Source organism: Oncorhynchus keta, chromosome 18 (assembly GCF_023373465.1).
Source record: "Oncorhynchus keta strain PuntledgeMale-10-30-2019 chromosome 18, Oket_V2, whole genome shotgun sequence".
Taxonomy (NCBI): Eukaryota; Metazoa; Chordata; class Actinopteri; order Salmoniformes; family Salmonidae; genus Oncorhynchus; species Oncorhynchus keta.
The window spans coordinates 4,274,913-4,298,381 of record NC_068438.1 but is presented as its reverse complement, the minus strand read 5'-3'; the positions used below and the strand labels follow the sequence as shown (position 1 = coordinate 4,298,381).

Here is a 23,469-nt window from a genome sequence, read left to right as displayed (position 1 = left end):
CCTCACTCCTGTCCATCTGGACTACAGTAGAACCTCAAAGACTTGAACCTCACAATGTGCGGACTAACTGGTCAAAGGAATGGTCAATATCAAACCCAGGACATGTATTAAATGTTTTCTATTGTGGTTTGATGTGATTTTTGACATTGCAGTGTTCTGAATGACCACCATTCCCGACGTGTTCGTATCTCTGAGGTCCTGTAGTAATGAATAATAATGGTAATTGAGTACTTATTTATTACTTTTCAAAGGGATCAAATCACTATTATTATTATTATAATTTTAAACTTCTTTTGACAGTTCTAGAAACAGGGGTAGATGGATGAGGAGGAGACAGTAAGAGTGATGTATGCAGGGATCAAACCCCAGTCTCTGGGGTCGATTGTGCTACCACTCAACCACATCCTCTGCACCACATGACTTCGACAAACTCAGCTCATCCATGTACAACACCCAGCAGAGAGAGTCCCAAATTGCTCCCTAATTCTCCATTTGGCCTAACCGTTCAATGTTTATGAATCTGTAAGGAACAATATGATGATTCGCTGATTAAAACCCAATGAAAATAAACCGAGTGTGCAAAACATTGGGAACTTCCCCCTTTTGCCCCTTAGAACAGCCTCAATTCGTCAGCGCATGGACTCTACAAGTTTTTCGAAAGCACTGCACAGGGATGCTGGCCAATGTTGACTCCAATGCTTCCCACAGTTGTGTCAAGTTGGCTGGATGTCCTTTGGGTGGTGGACCATTCTTGACACACCCAAGACACCGATGAGCGCGAAAAACCCAGCAGCATTGCCGTTCTTGACACACTCATACCGGTGTGCCTGGCACCTACAACCATACCCCATTCAAAGGAACTTAAATCTTGCGTCTTGCCCATTCACCCTCTGAATGGCACACATCCACAATTAATGTCTCAATTATCACAAGGCTTAAAAATCCTTCTTTAACCTGTCTCCTCCCCTTCATCTATGCTAATTTCACTGGATTTAACAAGTGACATCAATAAGGAAGCATAGCTTTCACCTGGATTCACCTGGTCAGTCTATGTCATGGAAAGAGCCGGTGTCCCTAATGTTTTATACACTCAGTATATGTTGATGTATGCCGTTCTTTGTGGTGACTTTCAATTTCAATAATTCGCAAGAGGAGCAGCATGACAACAACGTGATTTGAAGGTATGACTACGTGAGACCATACCTTTCCAGACACTTCAGATCTGCAAACACTAAAGGGTTAGGGCCAAGAGACTAGCTCTGAGACTACTGAAATGTCTCCCTACCCAGGGTCACTACTGTCCAGAGGGCTCTCCCCTGGCCCTGCCCTGTCCTACAGGAGAGTACCAGCCCAACCCAGGCTCTGACTCCTGCATCCCATGCCGCCCAGGCTTCTACTGTGAGGAGGCCATTGTTGGAGAGCCCTGGCCTTGCCCCCCTCACTCCTTCTGCCCTGCAGGTACACATACATTGGTTAAATGTTTTTCCTGACTATATGACCGTACCAGGAAACACTCTGGGACCTAGATATGAACCCAATGACTCTTAATTGACTTTGTCAAGGGTTCATTATTACAATGGTTCAGTTTTTCCTGGTCAGGTCACAGGATCAGGAGAGACTCGAAGCATTAGTTATACACACCAATATTAAGTTAATATAGACTCACCCGGCCCATATCTACGAGAATCCTAATACGAAAACGTGATTACCATGCAACAAGCGTTACTAGGAATTGATCTAGGTGTGTAGGCCTACACAGAACCTCAACATCAACTGCAAAAAATGCAACCTCATCATACTGTTTTGACCTTTTGTCTTTACCAGCCACCATGGTTCCCCAGCCGTGCCCCAACGGTACGTTCACCCCTTCTGACCAGGGGGGGTTACAGGAAGAGCGGGAGTGTCTGCCCTGCCTCCCAGGGAGGTTCTGCAGGTACGATAACAGAACACTTTCTTCTCATTAACACTCTACAGTTACTCACTAAACTCTCAGCTTACGTACCAAATAAGAAAGGACCTCAAGCATGTGCAGTTCGGTGATTATGGTTCAAGCAGTGGCGTGCCGTGGGCCTGGGGGCTGGGCCTTCAGTGAGGTCCTACACAGTCCCACCCGAATTAATCCACCTCTTATTACCATCATTATGATGCCATGGCTCTAGACACTATACATTTAGAAAGAAACGCAGTATAAAACCAGGCGTTGCGTCACCTCGAAATTGACATTTTTATTCATAGAATTGCAGGGGAAGAGTACAACACCTTTTCATTGTGCAGCTCCCGTTGCCCTGCGCGCTTGTTCGTTGAGCTGTAGATCCACTCAGGTTTCCCCAAAAGTTTTCAAAAGCACCATTGCTTGTAAGTGCCCAGCCGTGTCTCATTGCTGCCTTGGTTAGACAACTCAAGTTTGCAAAGCCAGTGTGTTTCCAAACACCAAATCTATCACTTGCAAATAATAGGCATTCCCAGCAGTACAGTTTGCAGTGCTTCTCTCAGAGCCTGTGAGCCATTGATAGCGCTCGTAGTTGAAAAGTTTGTCTTGAGAATGGCGTTATAATTATATCCTCTCGACCAAATCGATATCTTCTCCTCCTTCCGCCATTGTGGGTTACAAAACAGCTTAGTAGTACGCAAATTAATTAGTTTATCAAATTCAGTTTCCTAGTTCTGAGGTATGCATATACCTGCCCATATAGGACCTTCCTCTCAATATTGGTAATCCAATCAAAAGATGTGCACGCACTACGCCTGCTAGCTGGCTCCTGTGTAACACTGGAGCCAGCCAACAGGGGTACAATAGCCAACTCTAAAGCTGATTGGTTGACACTACATTTTCATTTCCATTCCCTTTAAGCTACAAGCGCCCGCACTGTTGATTCTGAAGGCCTGAGGGCAGATTTTAGACCCCTGGCAACCAAGAGGAAAGCTATGAAATGAAGAGTATAACTCTTACTCTGGGGAATAATTTAATACATATTTGTGGGAAAATATATTTATAAAAAAAAAAAATATTCTGATGATGTTTAGGCCAGCAGAGAAGGCCTTGCCTGCCCTGACGGCCCACCACTGGGTTCAAGAGAGGGTTTTACTGTAATTTAATTATGCCAATGTGTTTTCATTAATTGAAAACCCTTAAACTATTTTATGAGAATTTGTAAGATTCTTGTTTGCATAAAATAGACGGAGACCAGTCTTTTCAATAATAGGTAACAGAATATATTCTCGGAGTGCGCTGCCACTTCACCACGAGCAACAGTTTATATACAAAACACGACGTCATTTCATTGCTAAACAGAAACCCCTCCTCTCGACAGGGACAAAGTGAGGTGAAAAGTTAATTCTAACTTACTAACACACTCCCAGGTAACTTTTGACCCCTCAACATTATCGATCACCACTTAGCTGACAGTTCTAATTAACAGAAAACCTAGGAATGCACCCACTGTCTTATCTAAAAACCCCAGAGCTCAGTTTCGTCGGTTCAACCATAGGTTAACGACCGTATCTGTTTACACAGTCCACTTCTTTCTTCCTAGTTGGAATGGTGTTCATGAACTTTAATTACTCCTTGTCTGTGTCACACAATCACATTTTATGAACTCATATTGTTAATCAGATATAATAAAACAGAGTATAAGTTCACTTAGTTACAGTTCTATTTGAAATGGGGATATTGTTTATTTATTTATTCATAATAATTCTAACAGCGGGCCAATTATTAACATCTTTGAAATGGCTTATTTTGTGTACTGTGTGAATGTGTCCATTGCAATGCCGTTATATTGCACTTCTGCCCCACTGGCTATCAGTAGAATACTCATTTTGTGGTGTTTATAAAGGTCTTTTACTATTATAAAAAAAACATAGCATTTTCACTAGGTTATGTAGGCTATATGTAAAAAAAAACATAGCATTTTCACTAGGTTATGTAGGCTATATGTAAAAAAAAACATAGCATTTTCACTAGGTTATGTAGGCTATATGTAAAAAAACATAGCATTTTCACTAGGTTATGTAGGCTATATGTAAAAAAAACATAGCATTTTCACTAGGTTATGTAGGCTATATGTAAAAAAAACATAGCATTTTCACTAGGTTATGTAGGCTATATGTAAAAAAACATAGCATTTTCACTAGGTTATGTAGGCTATATGTAAAAAAAAAAATATAGCATTTTCACTAGGTTATGTAGGCTATATGTAAAAAAAAACATAGCATTTTCACTAGGTTATGTAGGCTATATGTAAAAAAAAACATAGCATTTTCACTAGGTTATGTAGGCTATATGTAAAAAAAATAGCATTTTCATAGCTATTTTTTTCACTAGGTTATGTAGGCTATATGTAAAAAAAAAAAACATAGCATTTTCACTAGGTTATGTAGGCTATATGTAAAAAAAAACATAGCATTTTCACTAGGTTATGTAGGCTATATGTAAAAAAAAACATAGCATTTTCACTAGGTTATGTAGGCTATATGTAAAAAAAAACATAGCATTTTCACTAGGTTATGTAGGCTATATGTAAAAAAAAACATAGCATTTTCACTAGGTTATGTAGGCTATATGTAAAAAAAAACATAGAATTTTCACTAGGTTATGTAGGCTATATGTAAAAAAAAAACACCAAAACAAAAACACACCACAGTTCAAGAGTTAAATCAATCACAAAGAAATCCATTATCATTTTGTTTTGGAAGGTCTCAAGAAACATTATGGAAATAAGAAAATGTATTTAAAAAGAACTGAATAGCATATTTTAAGTTGTATTATGTTACTAGTCTTTGCTTAGTAGCCTGAGCAATGTTGCCATGAATGCTTATGTGCTGAACGCATGGACAGCGCGGTTGCTCTTGGAAATATGTATATTTTCACATAGAGATGAATTTTAAGTTATTTGACTGTGTCTGGGAAAGGGGACCTTCATGTACAAGTAATGAACTGCATGTTTGACGACAGACGCAAAGCACATTTTGTAAATAAGAATTGGTTCTTCACTGACTGCCTAGTTAAAACTTTTTTTTTAAATGCACTTCTTTTAAAGTCATAGGTAAGGTTGTGGTAAGATCCTCTGTGCCTGTATCTACAAAGCGTCTCAGAGTAGGAGTGCTGATCTAGGATCAGTTTTGCATTTTAGATCAAAATTAATATGATTATATGGACAGATCCTAGATCAGAATTCCTACTCTGAGATGTTTTGTGGATACGGGCCCTGGTCATTAATAATGTACTGTAACTATTCTAACTGTAGGGCTGGTAAGATCAAGGGCCATTGTGCAGCAGGGTATCTGTGTATGTCTGGCAGCTCTGAGTTCACGCCACAGGGGCCTCACTCCAACTGGAGCCAGTGTGAATGGGGGATGCAGTGTGCCGGCCCCTGTCCAGCAGGTGGGTCACTTATGAGTTGTTCAAAAACAGGACAACATACAATGTTTTATTTCAAAGTCCAAGATTACAATGGGGTCATTTATTGGCCGTCTTATTGGATATGAGAGATTTTGGCTTACGATTTTGGAGTTCCTGTGTTTGATGTTTTGTTGTTACAGTACTTGGTCATACAGGTCTGAGTAATGATTGGGAGTCTTTGTTGTCTCAGGATTCTACTGCCCAGAAGGTTCAGAGAAGCCTGAAGTCTGCCCTGATAACACTATCAGAGTTTTACCTGGAGCAGCCAATATCCATGATTGTCTGTCTTGTCCACCACAGCACTGGTGCAAAAAAGGTCATTATAACGCCTAATAATAACGATGCCTTATAATGCTTATTCTTTCTTCCCATTTTAATCAAAACATTGGAGTTCAAAGACATGTTGTACTATGAGACACCAGACCTAGGTTAAAATAATATTTGAGATCTTTCAACTACTTTTGGGACATTTATATTGGTTCCATTGCAACAGGCAGCTCAATCTAGCACGGTTAAATAATTTAAAATGATTTCAAATAGCATTTGAAGCCATGTCTGCGAGGCACCCTTAGTGTTTTATCCACGAACCAGACATTTTTAGAATTCCGTTGAACTCTTCTACAGGTGACCCTGTCCTGCACCTGTGTCCTGCTGGTCACTACTGTGATGGGGTGGTTGGTAGTGACTACGAGGGAGGGACTGAACCCAGGGAATGTCCGTTATTTACCTACAGATCCACACCCGGGGCAGCCAGCAAGGGGGACTGCCACCCCTGTCCCCCTGGATTCTACTGTAACTCTACAGGTCAGACTGAAACACCTTAGACTGCAATATCTTACAATACCATTACTGTAGCCATTGGGGCGACAGGAAGCCTAGAGGTTAGAAAAGCGGCTAGCAACCGAGGGTTGCCGGTTGGACAGGGAAACAATGTCTGACAAGGAAAACATTTCGGTCAGGGGAAAAAATGTCTGACAGGTGATAAAATCTGGTCCTACATGCCATCTCCTACCGTTTTGCCCTTGAGCAAGCCACTGAAACCCTAAACTGCTCAACGGGCTCCATAGCGTGTCTGCCCTGCTCCAACCTCTCCGACTTCTGCATGTGTATGTGTCTTTTGGAGGGGTTGGAGTAAAGCAGAAGGCAAGTTTCTGTTAGACACAATAATACACTCTTTCTTTCATTGATTCTAAAGTTCCCCCGGGAAAGACAACATTCCTTTAAGTCTTGAAATAGGAGAGCAGTGGTGGTTAATGAGCCATAATAAGGGGAATTTAAAACACATTTTCCTGGGGCGACACAAATGAGTACCCTGTGGATTTACAGATAACTAAAGTTAATTTACTTTCCTTGACAAACCGCATACCATTAGAACTACAATTATCTTCCAACCCCATTGATTTACATTTGAATAAAGCTGTAGTGTAATCATTAGGCTCAAATCACCAGCGGACTTTTACAGTGTTTGCTCTCCCTGGGTTATTTTTTTCAGGTTTTACAGATTACTCTGGCTACCCCTGTCCCCCGGGCTACTGGTGCAGTGGCACTGGTCTACCTATACTATGCCCTGCGGGTACCATGAGGCCCCTTCCAGGGGCGGCAGCTGCCAGTCAGTGTGAGCCGTGTGCGGGGGGCACCTACTGCCCAGACCCCATGTCCACAGGGCAGCCCAACATTGCTGGAATCTCCTGTAGAGCCTCGTTCCAGTGTCCCCCTGGTAGGTGATGATTTATGTCTTAGGGCCAGGAGTTTTTCCTGACCATGTGCGACTTGACTTGGGAAAACTCCAGGCCCCAGTTAAGTATTTTTTTTTGCTGACCAAACAACCGTACAAAGGGAAACCCCAGGCCCTAGTAAGTATGAGGGCTCAGAGTTTTTAGTAGTTGTGTGTGTGTGTGCGCGTGTGTGTGCATGCATGTATGTTGGTTAGGTGCGGTCTCAGAGAGGCTGTGCAAGGCTGGCTCTTACTGTGGGCCCCAGACTGCAGAGCCTGATATCTGTCCTGAAGGCTACCTCTGTCCAGAGGGATCTCACACCTACAACACACCAAACCAAGTGTGAGTAGGCCTAACTCAAAACCTGATGTAATGCTTACTCCAGTTCCTAGGCACATTCATTATGGTCCTTAACATTTATGCCATGATTTACTTTGAAGATAACATTGAAAATCTGATCATTGGTCCTTCCACAGTTGCGCGTTTCCCTACTACTGTCCTGCCAACAGCTCTGCCATGCTGTCCTGTGAGGGGGGCTCCGTGCCCCTCAACACCAGTGGCCCCAGAGCCTCCCAGGACAGCAGCTGTGGGCTGTGTGAGGCAGGGACCTACCGACCTCGGCTGTCCCCCCAACCTCAGTGCCTCACCTGCCCACCCGGGTACCACTGCCCTCCAGGTGACCTGTTTGTGCTACTTTTGGTTTGGTGTGATTGCTTCAGCAAGATTTAGCTATCCTTTCCACAATCTATCCGTCTTTCCAACCGTCTTTTATCCATTTGTTCATTCTTCCAACCTTCATTCGTTCATCCTTCCAGTTTCCACTGATCCACACATCTTTCAAAGTTTTATCTATCTACCTATACCTTCTTAGCCTCGTACGAACCATCCCCAGCTACCATGTAGGGAGGCTTGCTTGTGAGAAGAGGGTGGTTCGTACGAGACTAATACCTTCTTGCCTAATTAAATGAATCCAACGACCCATCCTCCATCCATCATACCGTAGTCTTCCTTCCCATCCACACACCCATCCATTCTTTAAGCCTTCCTTTTTCCAACATTTAGTCATCTATCTATTCTTCTTTCTTCATCCATTTATCCATCATTCCATCCAACACACTTTTCATCTTTCTTGATTTCAAATGTTTCCTTAACCGTAAAGCTGATTTATTTTCTGTCCATCAGGGACAGAGCACTACCACAGCAACCCCTGTCCCCTGGGCTACGTGTGTCCGCTGGGCTCATCCAGTCCTGTCCCTTGCCCCACTGGTTCTTTTGGTAATCTCTCCAAAGCTGAACATGTGGAGGACTGCTACCCATGTCCAACTGATACCTTCAACCATCTGGCTGCCCAGAGAGCCTGTTTCCCCTGCGGAAGTTCCTCTACTGCACCCCAAGGTCCGATCAAACAGGTGTACTACACCATAAGGCCCGGGTGTTTTTCCTGATCACATGACTCGACCAGGAACAACTCCGGACCCTTTGTGTGTTTGTGTTTGTGTGTACGAGCGCATTTTCAGGTAACATAATGAGGGCCATGTGTTTTGGACTATCGTGTCACATTACCTTGATGTTTTATAATAATCATTTTTGTGTTTAACCTTTATTATTTAACCGGGTAAGCTAGTTGAGAACAGGTTCTCATTATTATAATAATAATAATAATAATAATAATAATGGTAGCACTTTATTTTAAGGTACGCATGTGAACCACTAATTTGTAGTTTATAGGTATGTATATAAGTAGCTTATAAGGCCTTATTAGGTCTTATTAGCAATATATTATGCCTTAATTAAGTGATTTGTTACTCAAACATTACAAGTCATGTAATACTGGCCAAACCGTAATAACCTAATTTTTAGCTGTAATAAAGGTATATTTATACTTAATAAAGAGCGAGTTAAACAGGAAACCGATTCTTAGTAAGCTGTCTCAATGTGGGACTAATAAGGGCAAACAACTAAATTTCCATATATATATATATATATATATATATATATATATATATATATATATATATATATATGTACTTCCATATATATGAATGTGGGCTATAAAATATTATATTGTGAATCGCAAAGGGACACGCCTCCCCATACCCTTGGGCAAAAGCATATAACGTTTGCCTGAAACTGAGGATTTGTGTAGTTTGAATACATAATAAATGGTTTCTTACTGTATATACAGTGCCAGTCAAAAGTTTGGACACACCTACTCATTCAAGTTTTTATTTTTATTTGTACTATTTTCTACAATGTAGAATAATATTAAATAACACATCTTGAATCATGTAGTAACCAAAAAAATGTTTTTCAAATTTATATTAAAAAAAAAAAAGAAATTGGAAATATCACATTTACATAAGTATTCAGACCCTTTACTCAGTACTTTGGTGAAGCACCTTTGGCAGCGATTACAGCATTACATTTTCTTGGGTATGACACTACAAGCTTGGCCCACCTGTATTTACGGACTTCCTCCCATTCTTCTCTGCAGATCCTCTCAAGCTCTGTCAGGTTGGATGGGGAATGTCGCCGCACAGCTATTTTCAGGTTCTCTCCAGAGATGTTTGATTGGGTTCTAGTCCGGGTTCTAGCTGGGCCACTAAAGGACATTCAGAGACTTGTCCCGAAGCCACTCCTGCATTGGCTTGGACGTTTGCTTAGGGTCGTTGTCCTGTTGGAAGGTGAACCTTCGCCCCAGTCTGAGGTCCTGAGTGCTCTGGAGCAGGTTTTCATCAATGATCTTTGCTCTGTTCACCTTTCCCTCGGTCCTGACTAGTCTTTCAGTCCCTTCCGCTGAAAAACATCCCCACAACATGATGCTGCCACCACCGTACTTCACCGTAGGGATGGTGCCAGGTTTCCTCCAGACTTGGCGCTTGGCATTCAGGCCAAAGAGTTCAATCTCAGTATCATCAGATCAGAGAATCTTGTTTCTCATGGTCTGAGAGTCCTTTAGGTGCCTTTTGGCAAACTCCAAGTGGGCTGTCATGTGTCCTTTACTGAGGAGTAGCTTCTGTCTCACCACTCTATCACAAAGGCCTGATTGGTGGAGTGCTGCATAGATGGTTGACCTTTTGGATGGTTCTCTCATCTCCACAGAGGAACTCTGGAGGTCTGTCAGAGTGACCATCGGGTTCTTGGTCACCTCCCCTGACTCAGGCCCTTCTACCCCAATTGCTCAGTTTGACCAGGTAGCCAGCTCTAAGAAGAGTCTTGGTGGTTCCAGTCGTGAAGAGGGCACGACAAAGCCTATTCCCCCTCAGGAAACGAAAAAGATTTGGCATGGGTCCTGAGATCCTCAAAAGATTCTACAGCTGCAACATCGAGAGCATGCCTGGTTGCATCACTGCCTGGTATGGCAATTGCTCAGCCTCTGACCGCAAGGCACTACAGAGGGTAGTGCGTACGGCCCAGTACATCACTGGGGCTAAGCTGCCTGCCATCCAGGACCTCTACATCAGGCGGTGTCAGAGGAAGGCCCTAAAAATTGTCAAAGACCCCAGCCACCCCAGTCATAGACTGTTCTCTCTACTGCCGCATGGCAAGCGGTACAGGAGTGCCAAGTCTAGGACAAAAAGGCTTCTCAACAGTTTTTACCCCCAAGCCATAAGACTCCTGAACAGGTAGACAAATGGCTACCCGGACTATTTGCATTGTGTGCCCCTCCCAACCCTCCTCCCCAACCCCTCTTTTTACGCTGCTGCTGCTCTCTGTTTATCATATATGCATAGTCACTTTACTATACATTCATGTACATACTACCTCAATTGGGCCGACCAACCAGTGCTCCCGCATATTGGCTAACCGGGCTATCTGCATTGTGTCAGACTTTGGCTGCCTGTATAAATGCAGCCTAAGTATCACATCTTGACTTAAATATACCACAGGGGCCTCTTCCTGCACCTGCCTTGGGAAGAACCGTGCTTTCCAGCACTCAGACGGCTCCTGTCTGTGTCGAACCGGCTTTATTTTCTACAACAATCTGGATTTCAAGATCTCCAGCTCTGACAGTGAACTGGACTGCCAGCCTGAGGTTAGATTCAGCAATCAGCGTAGTCAGATGCATCTCTGTTTGGCTGCTCGGATACAGATGTAACCACACATGACACTTGTCATGTTTTAAAACTGTTCCATATGAGTCCATGTTTTTATCCTGCTGCACTAATGGAGGCAATAAGAGTAGGAACCCTCTCTGTGCTGTAGGTGAACAAGCGCTGCAGTGCAGGACAGGTGCGCCTGGCTGCATCCAGAGAGTGTGTCTCACCCTCTCACCACTCCTGTAACGTCACCTGTGGACCTCAGGGAGGGAGTCTGGATGTGGAGATGGGCATGTGAGTACTCTGTCAACACAACAGTCAATGTATTATGTGCCGTTGAGTAGACACATTTATCCAAAGTAACTTACAGTCATGCAGGCATACATGGGTGGTCCTGGGAATTGAACCCACCATTCTGGCATTGCAAGCACCAAGCTCTACCAACTGAGCTGCAGAAGACCACATGTCCAATTTGTACCATGTCAAATATTTGTAACGGCTGATATTTTAATTGAATATCGACAGTCGTGGCCAAAAGTTTTGAGAATGACACAAATATTAATTTCCACAAAATTTGCTGCTTCAGTGTCTTTAGATACTTGAAAACTGAAGTATAATTACTAGCATTTCATAAGTGTCAAAGGCTTTTATTGACAATTACATGAAGTTGATGCAAAGTATCAATATTTGCAGTGTTGACCCTTCTTTTTCAAGACCTCTGCAATCCGCCCTGGCATGCTGTCAATTAACTTCTGGGCCACATCCTGGCTGATGGCAGCCCATTCTTGCATAATCAATAGTTGGAATTGACCACAAGTTCCCAAAGGGATTAAGGTCTGGGGAGTTTCCTGGCCATGGACCCAAAATATCAATGTTTTGTTCCCCGAGCCACTTAGTTAGCAGTTTTGCCTTATGGCAAGGTGCTCCATCATGCTGGAAAAGGCATTGTTCGTCACCAAACTGTTCCTGGATGGTTGGGAGAAGTTGCTCTCAAAGGATGTGTTGGTAACATTCTTTATTCATGGCTGTGTTCTTAGGCAAAATTGTGAGTGATCCCACTCCCTTAACTGAGAAGCAACCCCACACATAAATGGTCTCAGGATGCTTTACTGTTGGCATGACACACGACTCATGGTAGCGCCCACCTTGTCTGCTCCGGACAAGCTTTTTTTTACAGATAAGAGAAGTGGCTTCTTTGCTGCCCTTCTTGACACCAGGTCATCCTCCAAAAGTCTTCGCCTCACTGTGTGTGCAGATGCACTCACACCTGCTTGCTGCCATTCCTAAGCAAGCTCTGTACTGGTGGTGCCCCGATCCCACAGCTGAATCAACTTTAGGAGACGGTCCTGGCGCTTGCTGGACTTTCTTGGGCGCCCTGAAGCCTTCTTCACAACAATTGAACCACTCTCCTTGAATTTCTTGATGATCCGATAAATGGTTGATTTAGGTGCAATCTTACTGGTAGCAATATCCTTGCCTGTGAAGACATTTTTGCGCGAAGAAGGTAACCATGGTTGACAGAGGAAGAACAATGATTCCTAGCACCACCCTCCTTTTGAAGCTTCCAGTCTGTTATTCGAACTCAATCAGCATGACAGAGTGATCTCCAGCCTTGTCCTCGTCAACACTCACACTCGTGTTAACGAGAGAATCACAGACATGATGTCAGCTGGTCTTTTTGTGGCAGGGCTGAAATGCAGTGGAAATGTTTTTTTGGGGATTCAGTTAATTTGCATGGCAAAGAGGGACTTTGCAATTAATTGAAATTCATCTGATCACTCCTCATAACATTCTGGAAATTGCCATCATACAAACTGAGGCACCAGACTCAATAACTGTGTCATTCTTAAAACTTTTGGCCACAACTGTACATAGGCATACAGAGGCAACTGCAAAACACCAGTCTCAACGTCAACAGTGAAGAGGCGACTTCTGGGATGCTGGCCTTCTAGGCAGAGTTGCAAAGAAAAAGCTATATCCCAGACTGGCCAATAAAAATGCAAGATTAAGATGGGCAAAATAACACAGACACTGGACAGAGGAACTCCCGGAGTCGCCTCTTCACTGTTGACGTTGAGACGTGTGTTTTGCAGGTACTATTTAATGAAGCTGCCAGTTGAGGACTTGTGAGGCATCTGTTTCTCAAACTAGACATTCTAATGTACTTGTTCTCTTGCTCAGTTGCTCAGTTGTGCACCGGGGCCTCCTTCTCCCCTTTCTATTCTGGTTAGAGCCAGCTTGCGCTGTTCTGTGACGGTAGTAGTACACAGCGTTGTACGAGATCTTCTGTTTCTTGGCAATTTCTCACATGGAATAGCCTTCAATTCCCAGAACAAGAATAGACTGACGAGTTTCAGAAGAAAGTTCTTTGTTTCTGGCCATTTTGAGCCTGTAATCAAACCCACAAATGCTGATGCTCCAGATACTCAACTAGTCTAAAGAAGACCAGTTTTATTGCTTCTTTAATCAGGACAACAGTTTTCGGCTATGCTAACATAATTGCAAAAGGGTTTTCTAATGACTAATTAGCCTTTTAAAATTATTAACTTGGATTAGCTAACACAACGTGCCATTGGAACACAGGAGTGATGGTTGCTGGTAATGGGCCTCTGTACGCCTATGTAGATATTCCATTAAAAATCAGCCGTTGCCAGCTACAATAGTAATTTACATCATTAGCAATGTCTACACTGTATTTCTGATCAATTTGATGTTATTTTAATGGACCAAAAATGTGTTTTTCTTTCAAAAACTAGGACATTACTAAGTGACCCCAAACTTTAGAATGGTACTTACTGTAAGTCGTTTTAGACAAAAGTGTCTGTTCAGTCATATTTTTTTATAAGCAGATCTATTTTATATTAATCTATTTCATTATGTATCGTAGCCCATATACTGTAAATCCCTCCTACTTCCAACTCATCAGCTTAAAGTCTCTCTCTCCTCATCAGCTGCCACTGTGAGCGCTACGTGTCAGCAGAGGAGCTGTGCAACACCTCGTGTCTGTCCAGACTGCCCCACATCTCTGCCAGGCTCTCCCCAGATGGACAGCTGCTGCTGGGGATCAAAGAGCCAGATGAAAGCCGAGTGTGGAGCAGAGTGAGCACCGCCACCACCGCATGCTTACTGTACAGCCTTATGGCCCTATCCATTTGGATCTTTCTGAGAGGTCACACACTCTGGGGACCTGACCTCCATCACATGACTGTGCCCAAGATTGCTTCAGTAGCCTCAAAACCATATTGTATGTGCTATAGCCAACTCTGTTGTCGTTGTGATGGCATGACATGTATGACACATGGCAATGTTTGAAAACTAGAGTTAGCTTCAGCACATACAGTATGGACACAGAGATAGCTGCCGTGTGATCAGGGTTGGGGAGTAACGGATTACATGTAATCTGTTACATGTAAGGGATGACAAAAAAACAGTAACTGTAATCCTTTACATCAACAAACATATTGTAATCAGATTACAGATACTTTAGAAAAACGACATGATTACTTTGAGGATTCCTTTTGACACTTCTCTGTTTTCTCAATGATATTCAAATCAGCACTGAAAAAAGGCGCGAGTTTAAGTTTGTCAGAGACCACAATGATGACACACCAAATGTGCTTGATGGATCACAGGAAAGGAGCAGGAATAGGCTTTTGTAGGCTACAGTCCAAGCTATGTCTTCCAATGGTGCGACTGCTGTCAGCATCCAAAGATTATCCAACTTGAATAAACGCTTGGGGGTAAGGATGACAGCAGTGATGTAGTCTACGGCGATACGGATATCACTTACTATTGATAGCTACATAGCGCATTGATGCGAATCACACTGCTGCTCTCTCAATTAGCTGTTTGCTCCTTACGGACTGTGGTTGTTGTGGATGGCTGTTCACAAATCTAAATGTGTATTTGTACCCAATATTGGTTGATTTCAAGAAGTTTAAGCTGCCTATCAATCGTTGTTTTTGAAACCAATCGACAGCCACTGAAAAATGGGCTCTCACAGTAGCTGTGTAGTGCGGATCCCGGCCTATGGAATAAAAGTGGGGCTTTAATTGCTCAATCTAATTCATGCCGATACAAATATAAATCCATAGGCCTAATGGATACATGCTCAAACTCGCACGCTTTTGATAGACTTAAAGGGGCAATCTGTAGTTACATCCATTGTTGGACTGAATTATATATACACTGCTCAAAAAAATAAAATGAACACTAAAATAACACATCCTAGATCTGAATGAATGAAATATTCTTATTACATACTTTTTTCTTTACATAGTTGAATGTGCTGACAACATAATCACACAAAAATTATCAATGGAAATCAAATTTATCAACCCATGGAGGTCTGGATTTGGAGTCACACTCAAAATCAAAGTGGAAAACCACACTACAGGCTGATCCAACTTTGATGTAATGTCCTTAAAACAAGTCAAAATGAGGCTCAGTAGTGTGTGTGGCCTCCACGTGCCTGTATGACCTCCCTACAACGCCTGGGCATGCTCCTGATGAGGTGGCGGATGGTCTCCTGAGGGATCTCCTCCCAGACCTGGATTAAAGCATCCGCCAACTCCTGGACAGTCTGTGGTTGATGGAGTGAGACATGATGTCCCAGATGTGCTCAATTGGATTCAGGTCTGGGGAACAGGTGGGCCAGTCCATAGCATCAATGCCTTCCTCTTGCAGGAACTGCTGACACACTCCAGCCACATGAGGTCGAGCATTGTCTTGCAGTAGGAGGACCCCAGGGCCAACCACACCAGCATATGGTCTCACAAGGGGTCTGAGGATCTCATCTCGGTACCTAATGGCAGTCAGGCTACCTCTGGCGAGCACATGGAGGGCTGTGCGGCCCCCCAAAGAAATGCCACCCCACACCATGACTGACCCACCGCCAAACCGGTCATACTGGAGGATGTTGCAGGTAGCAGAACGTTCTCCATGGCGTCTCCAGACTGTCACGTCTCTCACATGTGCTCAGTGTGAACCTGCTTTCATCTGTGAAGAGCACAGGGCGCCAGTGGCGAATTTGCCTTGTTCTCTGGCAAATGTCAAACGTCCTGCACGGTGTTGGGCTGTAAGCACAACCCCCACCTGTGGACGTCGGACCCTCATACCACCCTCATGGAGTCTGTTTTTGACCGTTTGAGCAGACACATGCACATTTGTGACCTGCTGGAGGTCATTTTGCAGGGCTCTGGCAGTGCTCCTCCTTGCACAAAGGCGGAGGTAGCGGTCCTGCTGCTGGGTTGTTGCCCTCCTACGGCCTCCTCCACGTTTCCTGATGTACTGGCCTGTCTCCTGGTAGCGCCTCCATGCTCTGGACACTACGCTGACAGACACAGCAAACCTTCTTGCCACATCTCGCATTGATGTGCCATCCTGGATGAGCTGCACTACCTGAGCCACTTGTGTGGGTTGTAGACTCCGTCTCATACTAGCACTAGAGTGAAAGCACCGCCAGCATTCAAAAGTGACCAAAACATCAGCATAGGAACTGAGAAGTGGTCTGATGTGCCCACCTGCAGAACCACTCCTTTATTGGGGGTGTCTTGCTAATTGCCTATAATTTCCACCTGTTGTCTATTCCATTTGCACAACAGCATATGAAATGTATTGTCAATTAGTGTTGCATCCTAAGTGGACAGTTTGATTTCACAGAAGTGGGATTGACTTGGAGTTACATTGTGTTGTTTAAGTGTTCCCTTTATTTTTTGAGCAGTGTATATACACACGTGTAAATATATATATTTTTTTACCTTTATTTAACTAGGCAAGTCAGCTAAGAACAAATTCTTATTTTCAATGACAGCCTAGGAACAGTGGGTTTTAACTGCCTGTTCAGGGGCAGAACAACAGATTTGTATCTTGTCAGCTCGGGGATTTGAACTTGCAACCTTCCGGTTAATAGTCCAACGCTCTAACCACTAGGCTATCCTGCCATCAAACGTTTGGACACACCTACTCATTCAAGGGTTTTTCTTGATTTTTACTATTTTCTACATTGTAGAAACAAAACTATGAAATAACACATATGGAATCATGTAGTAACCAAAAAAGGGTTATACAAATTTTTCAAAGGAGCCACCCTTTGCCTTGAAGACAGCTTTGCATACTCTTGACATTCTCTCAACCAGCTTAATGAGGAATGCTTTTCCAGCAGTCTTTCCAACAGTCTTTTCCAACAGTCTATGCCAAGCACTTGTTGGCTGCTTTCCTTCACTCTGTGGTCCAATTCATCCCAAACCATCTCAATTGGGTTGAGGTCGGGTGATTGTGGAGGCCAGGTCATCTGATGCAGCACTCCATCACTCTCTTTCTTGGTCAAATAGCCCTTACACAGCCTGAAGGTGTGTTGGGTCATTTTCCTGGTGAAAAACAAATGATAGTCCCACTAAGTGCAAATCATATGGGATGGTGTATCGCTGCAGAATGCTGTTGTAGCCATGCTGGTGTGCCTTGAATTTAAAAAAAAATCCACGACAGTGTCACCAGCAAAGCACCCCCACACCATCACACCTCCTCCATGCTTCTTGTTGGGAACCACAAATGCAGAGATCATCCCTTCACCTACTCTGCGTCTCACAAAGACACGGCGGTTAGAACCAATAATCTCAAATTTGTACTCATCAGACCAAAGGACAGATTCCACCGGTCTGATGTCCATTGCTCGTGTTTCTTGGCCCAAGGAAGTCTCTTCTTCTTATTGTTGTCCTTTAGTAGTGGTTTCTTTGCAGCAATTCAACCATGAAGACCTGATTCACACAGTGTCCTCTGAACAGTTAATGTTGAGATGTGTCTGTTACTTTAACTTTGTGAAGCATTTATTTGGGCAGCAATTTCTGAAGCTGGTAACTCTAATAGACTTATCCTCTAATTTCCACCAACATTTACAAATAAATTCATAAAAAATCCTACAATGTGATTTTTCTGGATTTGTTTTCCTAATTCTGTCTGTCATAGTTGAAGTGTACCTATGATGAATATTACAGGCCTCTCTCATCTTTTTAGGTGGGAGAACTTGCACAATTGGTGGCTGACTAAATACTTTTTTTCCCCACTGTACATGGCCAGCAATCTAAACTTTAACATTGATTTATCCTGCAATAGATGTTGTTCAATTGGTAACATACATTTTTGTAATCCTCTTAAGGGGTAAATCTTAAAGTAACTGAATGTAATCAGATTACGTTACTGAGTTTGGGTAATCCCAAAAAGTTACATTACTGATTACAATTTTGAACAGGTAACTAGTAACGGATTACATTAGAAAGTAACCTACCCAACCCTGTGTTTGACGACTTGACTCTTAAAGCTGTTGTATCCATGGGATAGCCTTGTGGTGAAGAAACATGGTATGGATCAGAGTTGGGGTCAATTCCTTTTCAATTCAGTCACTTCAGGAAGTAGACTGAAATTCCAATTTCTAATGTTTCCTCATAGGAGAGCATTTGGGGAAAATTGGAATGGGAAATTGAATTTCAGTTTAAGTACTACATTGACATGGAATTGACCACAATGCTGGTATGGATTTATATGTATTATTTACACGGTAATATAGCAGACAAATACAATCATTCATTATTATCCATTTACTCCAATTATCATTAGATCCTTAATGACATGTATCCTTTCTTTCCTGTAGAAAATGATGGATGTTTTGGGACCAGATGTCCACGTGAAGAACATTGGAAACATCCACTTTGTTCAATTTGATTCTGAAGGTGTATTTGGTTGGATTCTGATGGACCGAAATGTTATTGAAATGACCCTGACAGGTAATTGGGTTTGATTGAATAAAGTCTGTTTCTGTTATATCTAGAAAGAAAATCGGCGCAAAGTACCCTTATCTATTGGTAATACAGCTACCAATTACGGTTAAAATGTACTCTAAGCCATTTCTTAAAGGAAAGCTGTATATTTTCAATAGTTCATTATTTGCCTGCAGCAGAGCCAATCGAATTTATTGACATGCGATCAAGGAAGAGGAGGGATCTAGAATCCAAGGCAGAACTTCTACACTCCGATGTCCTCCCTCGTATCCCCAACCCCATAGCATGCCTCTCCTCCAATGACATGCTCATCTTCCAGCTCACCATCAACTACAATGGTATGTCATTCTTTCAACCTGCATTTCAAACATTCCCTTGGGCTCTAACTTAAAGGGGTAGTTCACTTGTTTGAAGTTCTTGCTTATTTTTTTAGTAGTTAGTAGTCTAATCTGTTTTTGAGTTTGTTTGCTGGGTGTTTAGCGAAGTCCTGGCTAGCATTTTTGTAGCATGTAAGAATGCTAGTGGAAACGGATTGTATCATCTTGAGGTAAACTTCATAAAATTAACTATCCCTTTAACTATTCTGTTTTGCGACATTCCTATTTTATTACAATTCATTTTCAAACCAGACCGTCACCTCAGCCACTTCCCAGTGTATCAGAAAGACCATCTCTTCAATAGCAACCCTAGCTGGGACTTTGGGGCCTTCCGGCGGCTAGAGCGACTCATGAAGCAGACTCAGTTCAACTCTACCAGGTATGAAGGTACCTTATGGCCTTTAGTCTTCAGTTAGGTCATATTAGATTCACATTAGCAATGTAAAGCATTTGTTCTCTGATTGTGGCTGTGCCCGAAATGGCACCCTATTCCCTATATAGCCCAAAGTAGTGCACTGTATAGGGAAGACATAGGGAATCAGATTTTCTTAATGACTCTTCTTTTACCATATGTATGCCCACATGTTCTCTGAGACAGGGAAGTATGTGAATGGGCTCTGGGCAAAAGTAGTGCACTTATATACAATCTTAGGGAAAAAAGTGCTATCTAGAACCTTGAAATGTTCTTCGGCTGTCCTCATAGGAGAGCCATTTGAAGAACCCATTTTGGTTCCAGGTAGAACCACTTTGGTTCCATGTAGAACAATTTTGGGTTCAATGTAGAACCCTTTCCACAGAGGGTTCTACCTGGAACCAAAATGGTTTCTTCAATGGCGTGCTTTTCAGATTCGTCTCCTCTTTTCCCATTAGATTTGCACACGTGTTCTCGGAGACGGGGAAGTATGTGTTCCTGGACAACGCCATTCCAGAGTGGAGTCTAGTGGTGGTGGTCAGTGAGAGAGGGACAGAGTGTGACCCCACTGCAGCCGTTTTCCAGCCCATGACCCCCGCCCAACTGGTCAAGCACGGGGTCATCAAACAACACCGGCTCAACCTGCTGCCTGACTGGGGCGCCATCGTAGGTGAGGTACACTCTGTGTGCATTTCAAATGGCACTCTTTTCCCTATTTATGGTGCATTTCCTACATGTTAAACATCTTCTCACAAAGCAACTGTTTTGATTATTCAGAGGTTGTAGACACGTCTCTTTTCACATCTCTTTTAATCACCCTGCTTGATGAAAACACAATTCTCAAAATATCACTAGTACTTAAAACCCAAAAGGCTGGAGTGACATCTATGGAAAAACACTGTTAGTGCACTGCTTTTGACCAGGGCCCACGGGGCTCTGGTCAAAAGTAGTGCGCTCAATAGGGTATAGGGTGCCATTTGGGATCCAGGCACTGACCGTTCACATCTGAAGTGATATGTAATCAATAGCAACACATAAAGAGAGAAGAGAAATCAAGGCACAGCCCCATAGTAGAGAATCATAGACTGATTCCTTGGTGGGAATCGATTTTTAACGTGCATTATCACCCTCCTGTTTTTCTTTGAATTGATTGGTTAACTATTTATTTTCCCCACTGTGTTTCAATTCTGTGTTCCGCTTCTCCATGCCATTGATAACCAGTTCATACGCAGTTTGTCATGCAGCAAGAGAGAGCTAGTGTAGGTACTGCTGAGCAGAAAAAAAGAGAGGGAGTACAGGCTGCTTTGATTCTGTGGAAAAATACCAACGGTATCAAATAGATGGTCAATGGTTGAAAGGGTCTGAATAGACTTAAGAACAAGTTAATTGGAGCCTTGTCTCTTCAAACCAGTAAACCTGAACGACAGTAACAAAAAAAGTACTATAGAGCAGGGTTTCCCAATTTCGGTCCCGGGGGACCCTCTTGGGTGCACGTTTTGGTTTTTGCCCCCCAGAACTACACAGCTGATTAAAATATCCAACTCATCAGCAATTGTTCATTATTTGAATCAGCTGTGTAGTGGTGGGTCAAAACAAAACGTGGACCAAGTTTGGGAAACACTGCTATAGAGCACAACTGGTTGCCATTCTCTGTCATATGGCATGACACACTTTACACTACATATTGTAGCCATGTGTATGTCAGTTCCCCCACAGGAAAATACAGTTAATTGAATTGATTTTGAATTTAGGATCTTTTTACCTCAAACATGCACAAGAAAGAGAATTTAGTTGCCGACCATCTCAGATTGTTCCAATTTGGGTGCAATCAAGTAGCTTAATTTCTCAGAGATCAAATTATATTTCAACAAAAAAGTGTTGCAGGAATGTTTATATTGTCTTTTTTTTAAACTACAGAAACCTTTAAAACAACCTGATATAGTGGGTGTCATGGCTTGCTGAATTGACGTGGACTGAATGACTCATTAATCTCCTCACTGTAGGTGTCCTGAGTCTCCTGCTTGCGCTGATCCTGGTGCTCACCACCACAGCTCTGGTTCTAAAGTCCAGTCGGGCCAAGCTGGTGTGCCAGGGCAAACTGAGGCCTAAGTGGCGGAGCCTGGGAGAGCCCATCCCTCCAGTGGAATACGTCTACAGTGGAGAAAGGTCAGCCAGACGCAACCAAACGATCAATACCAGTTTATTCTATTAGCTTTTATTAGCTTGGCTAATAGCTTTCAGGGAGTGGGCCAGCCATTTATCTGACATCTGATCTTACCACAGTTATGATTGAGAGTTGGTAGATAGCAGGGAATGGCTCTACTAACAGCTCTCTGGTCAGAATTCAATCATGGCAGATAATAGGTTCTCTGAATTGTATTTTCAGAGGTGTATTTGATTTGCACTGCAGCATGTCCCTTACAAATCAGCAGTCCTGTGGCATGACCCATTCAATTCTGATGGTGAGCATGGCTGAGAAGTCTTTGGGTGCGTCATGCAACAGGACTGTTGTTTTTACAAATCGGGTCAACTCCATCCATCTGACCGGGGACACCTTGCTGTGCAACTGAAACTCTGCTCTGAAAACCTCTTTCCGAAAAAACATCTACAATGATTGACTTCTCTCTTTTGTTTGTGTCTCAGCCTGAATGGCCAGGGGGTGCTGGGCTGCAGGGGAGTCGGAGAGGGGGCTGAGGCTGAGGCTGAGGAGCCTGCAGTCTGCCGTGGAGGAGGAGGTGACTAAACTCAGATTACTCACTGCATTGATGATGATAGGTTCATAGTCATGATGGGTTAATGCCCATCTGCACCGCAATTTCAAAACCACCCATGGTACATATACGGTCACGTACAAGGTTTTGATTGTACTCATAGTCACTGAAATACCATGGGTAAAGGAGTGGGAGAGAACCTAGTGGTTAGAGCATTGGGTTGCTGGATCAAATCCCTGAGCTGACAAGGTAGAAATCTGTCGTTCTGCCCATGAGCAAGGCAATTAACCCGCTGTTCCCCGGGTGCCAAAGGCGTGGATGTCGATTAAGGCAGCCCCCCCGCACCTCTCTGATTCAGAGGTGATGGGTTAAATGCGGAAGACACTTTTGAGTTGTACAACTGACTAGGTAACCCCCTTTTCCTAATGGTTTCAGGAGTATTTTGCTCTGCCATTTCCATTTTGGATCGATTATCCATTTTATACCCAAAAATCCAACTCAAGGATGACAACAGTGCTAAACCACGATAATGTACTAGCGAGGCTATTTCCCTCTAGATCAATGAAATGTTCAGTAGTCTCGCGTTGGAATTTCAAGTTACTATGATTCTCCACAAATGCTACCCAAGGATACATGACTGGGAAGTTTGATCTGGAGCAATTCAACGTGAAAACTCTCTACGACAAGCTGGAGGATCAGAACCTGCATTTGGCGTCCCAGCTGGCCAGGCACCGCAAGGACACCCAGGAGTTCTACCGGAATATCTGTCAACAAACAGATGCCCTGAGGGTAGGAAAAATATGGCAAAATAGGACAGGGGAACGTAGCAGACCTGCGTTCAACCACTATTTGAAATCTTTCAAATACTCTAGCCTGCCTGAAGGGCCAGGTTGGGCAAGGTTAGCACTTTTGGGACTTCTCTATTGGTTCCATTGCAACAGCCATGGTCAATTAAACACAGATGAAGTGTTTGAAATCATTTCAAGTAGTATTTCAACCCAGGTCCCCCGAGAATCTGTGAAGTGACGGAACATAAACATA

General features: G+C 43.1%; 1 protein-coding gene across 1 annotated transcript in view; it reads left to right on the top strand.

Annotated features, from left to right (window-relative positions):
• The window catches only part of si:ch211-286b4.4 (uncharacterized), a 36,553-nt gene that overhangs the window by 7,179 nt on the left and 5,905 nt on the right, over positions 1–23,469 (top strand). Inside the window, exons 12-30 of the mRNA XM_052468746.1 lie at positions 1,290–1,458; positions 1,825–1,933; positions 5,247–5,383; positions 5,592–5,717; positions 6,026–6,205; positions 6,894–7,118; positions 7,332–7,458; positions 7,593–7,792; positions 8,299–8,511; positions 11,007–11,152; positions 11,323–11,450; positions 14,108–14,255; positions 18,802–18,934; positions 19,105–19,266; positions 19,558–19,684; positions 20,176–20,387; positions 21,721–21,883; positions 22,361–22,452; positions 23,057–23,217. Of these exons, the coding sequence (XP_052324706.1) occupies positions 1,290–1,458; positions 1,825–1,933; positions 5,247–5,383; positions 5,592–5,717; positions 6,026–6,205; positions 6,894–7,118; positions 7,332–7,458; positions 7,593–7,792; positions 8,299–8,511; positions 11,007–11,152; positions 11,323–11,450; positions 14,108–14,255; positions 18,802–18,934; positions 19,105–19,266; positions 19,558–19,684; positions 20,176–20,387; positions 21,721–21,883; positions 22,361–22,452; positions 23,057–23,217 (2,958 nt within the window). The remainder of the gene's footprint in view (positions 1–1,289; positions 1,459–1,824; positions 1,934–5,246; positions 5,384–5,591; positions 5,718–6,025; positions 6,206–6,893; positions 7,119–7,331; positions 7,459–7,592; positions 7,793–8,298; positions 8,512–11,006; positions 11,153–11,322; positions 11,451–14,107; positions 14,256–18,801; positions 18,935–19,104; positions 19,267–19,557; positions 19,685–20,175; positions 20,388–21,720; positions 21,884–22,360; positions 22,453–23,056; positions 23,218–23,469) is intronic.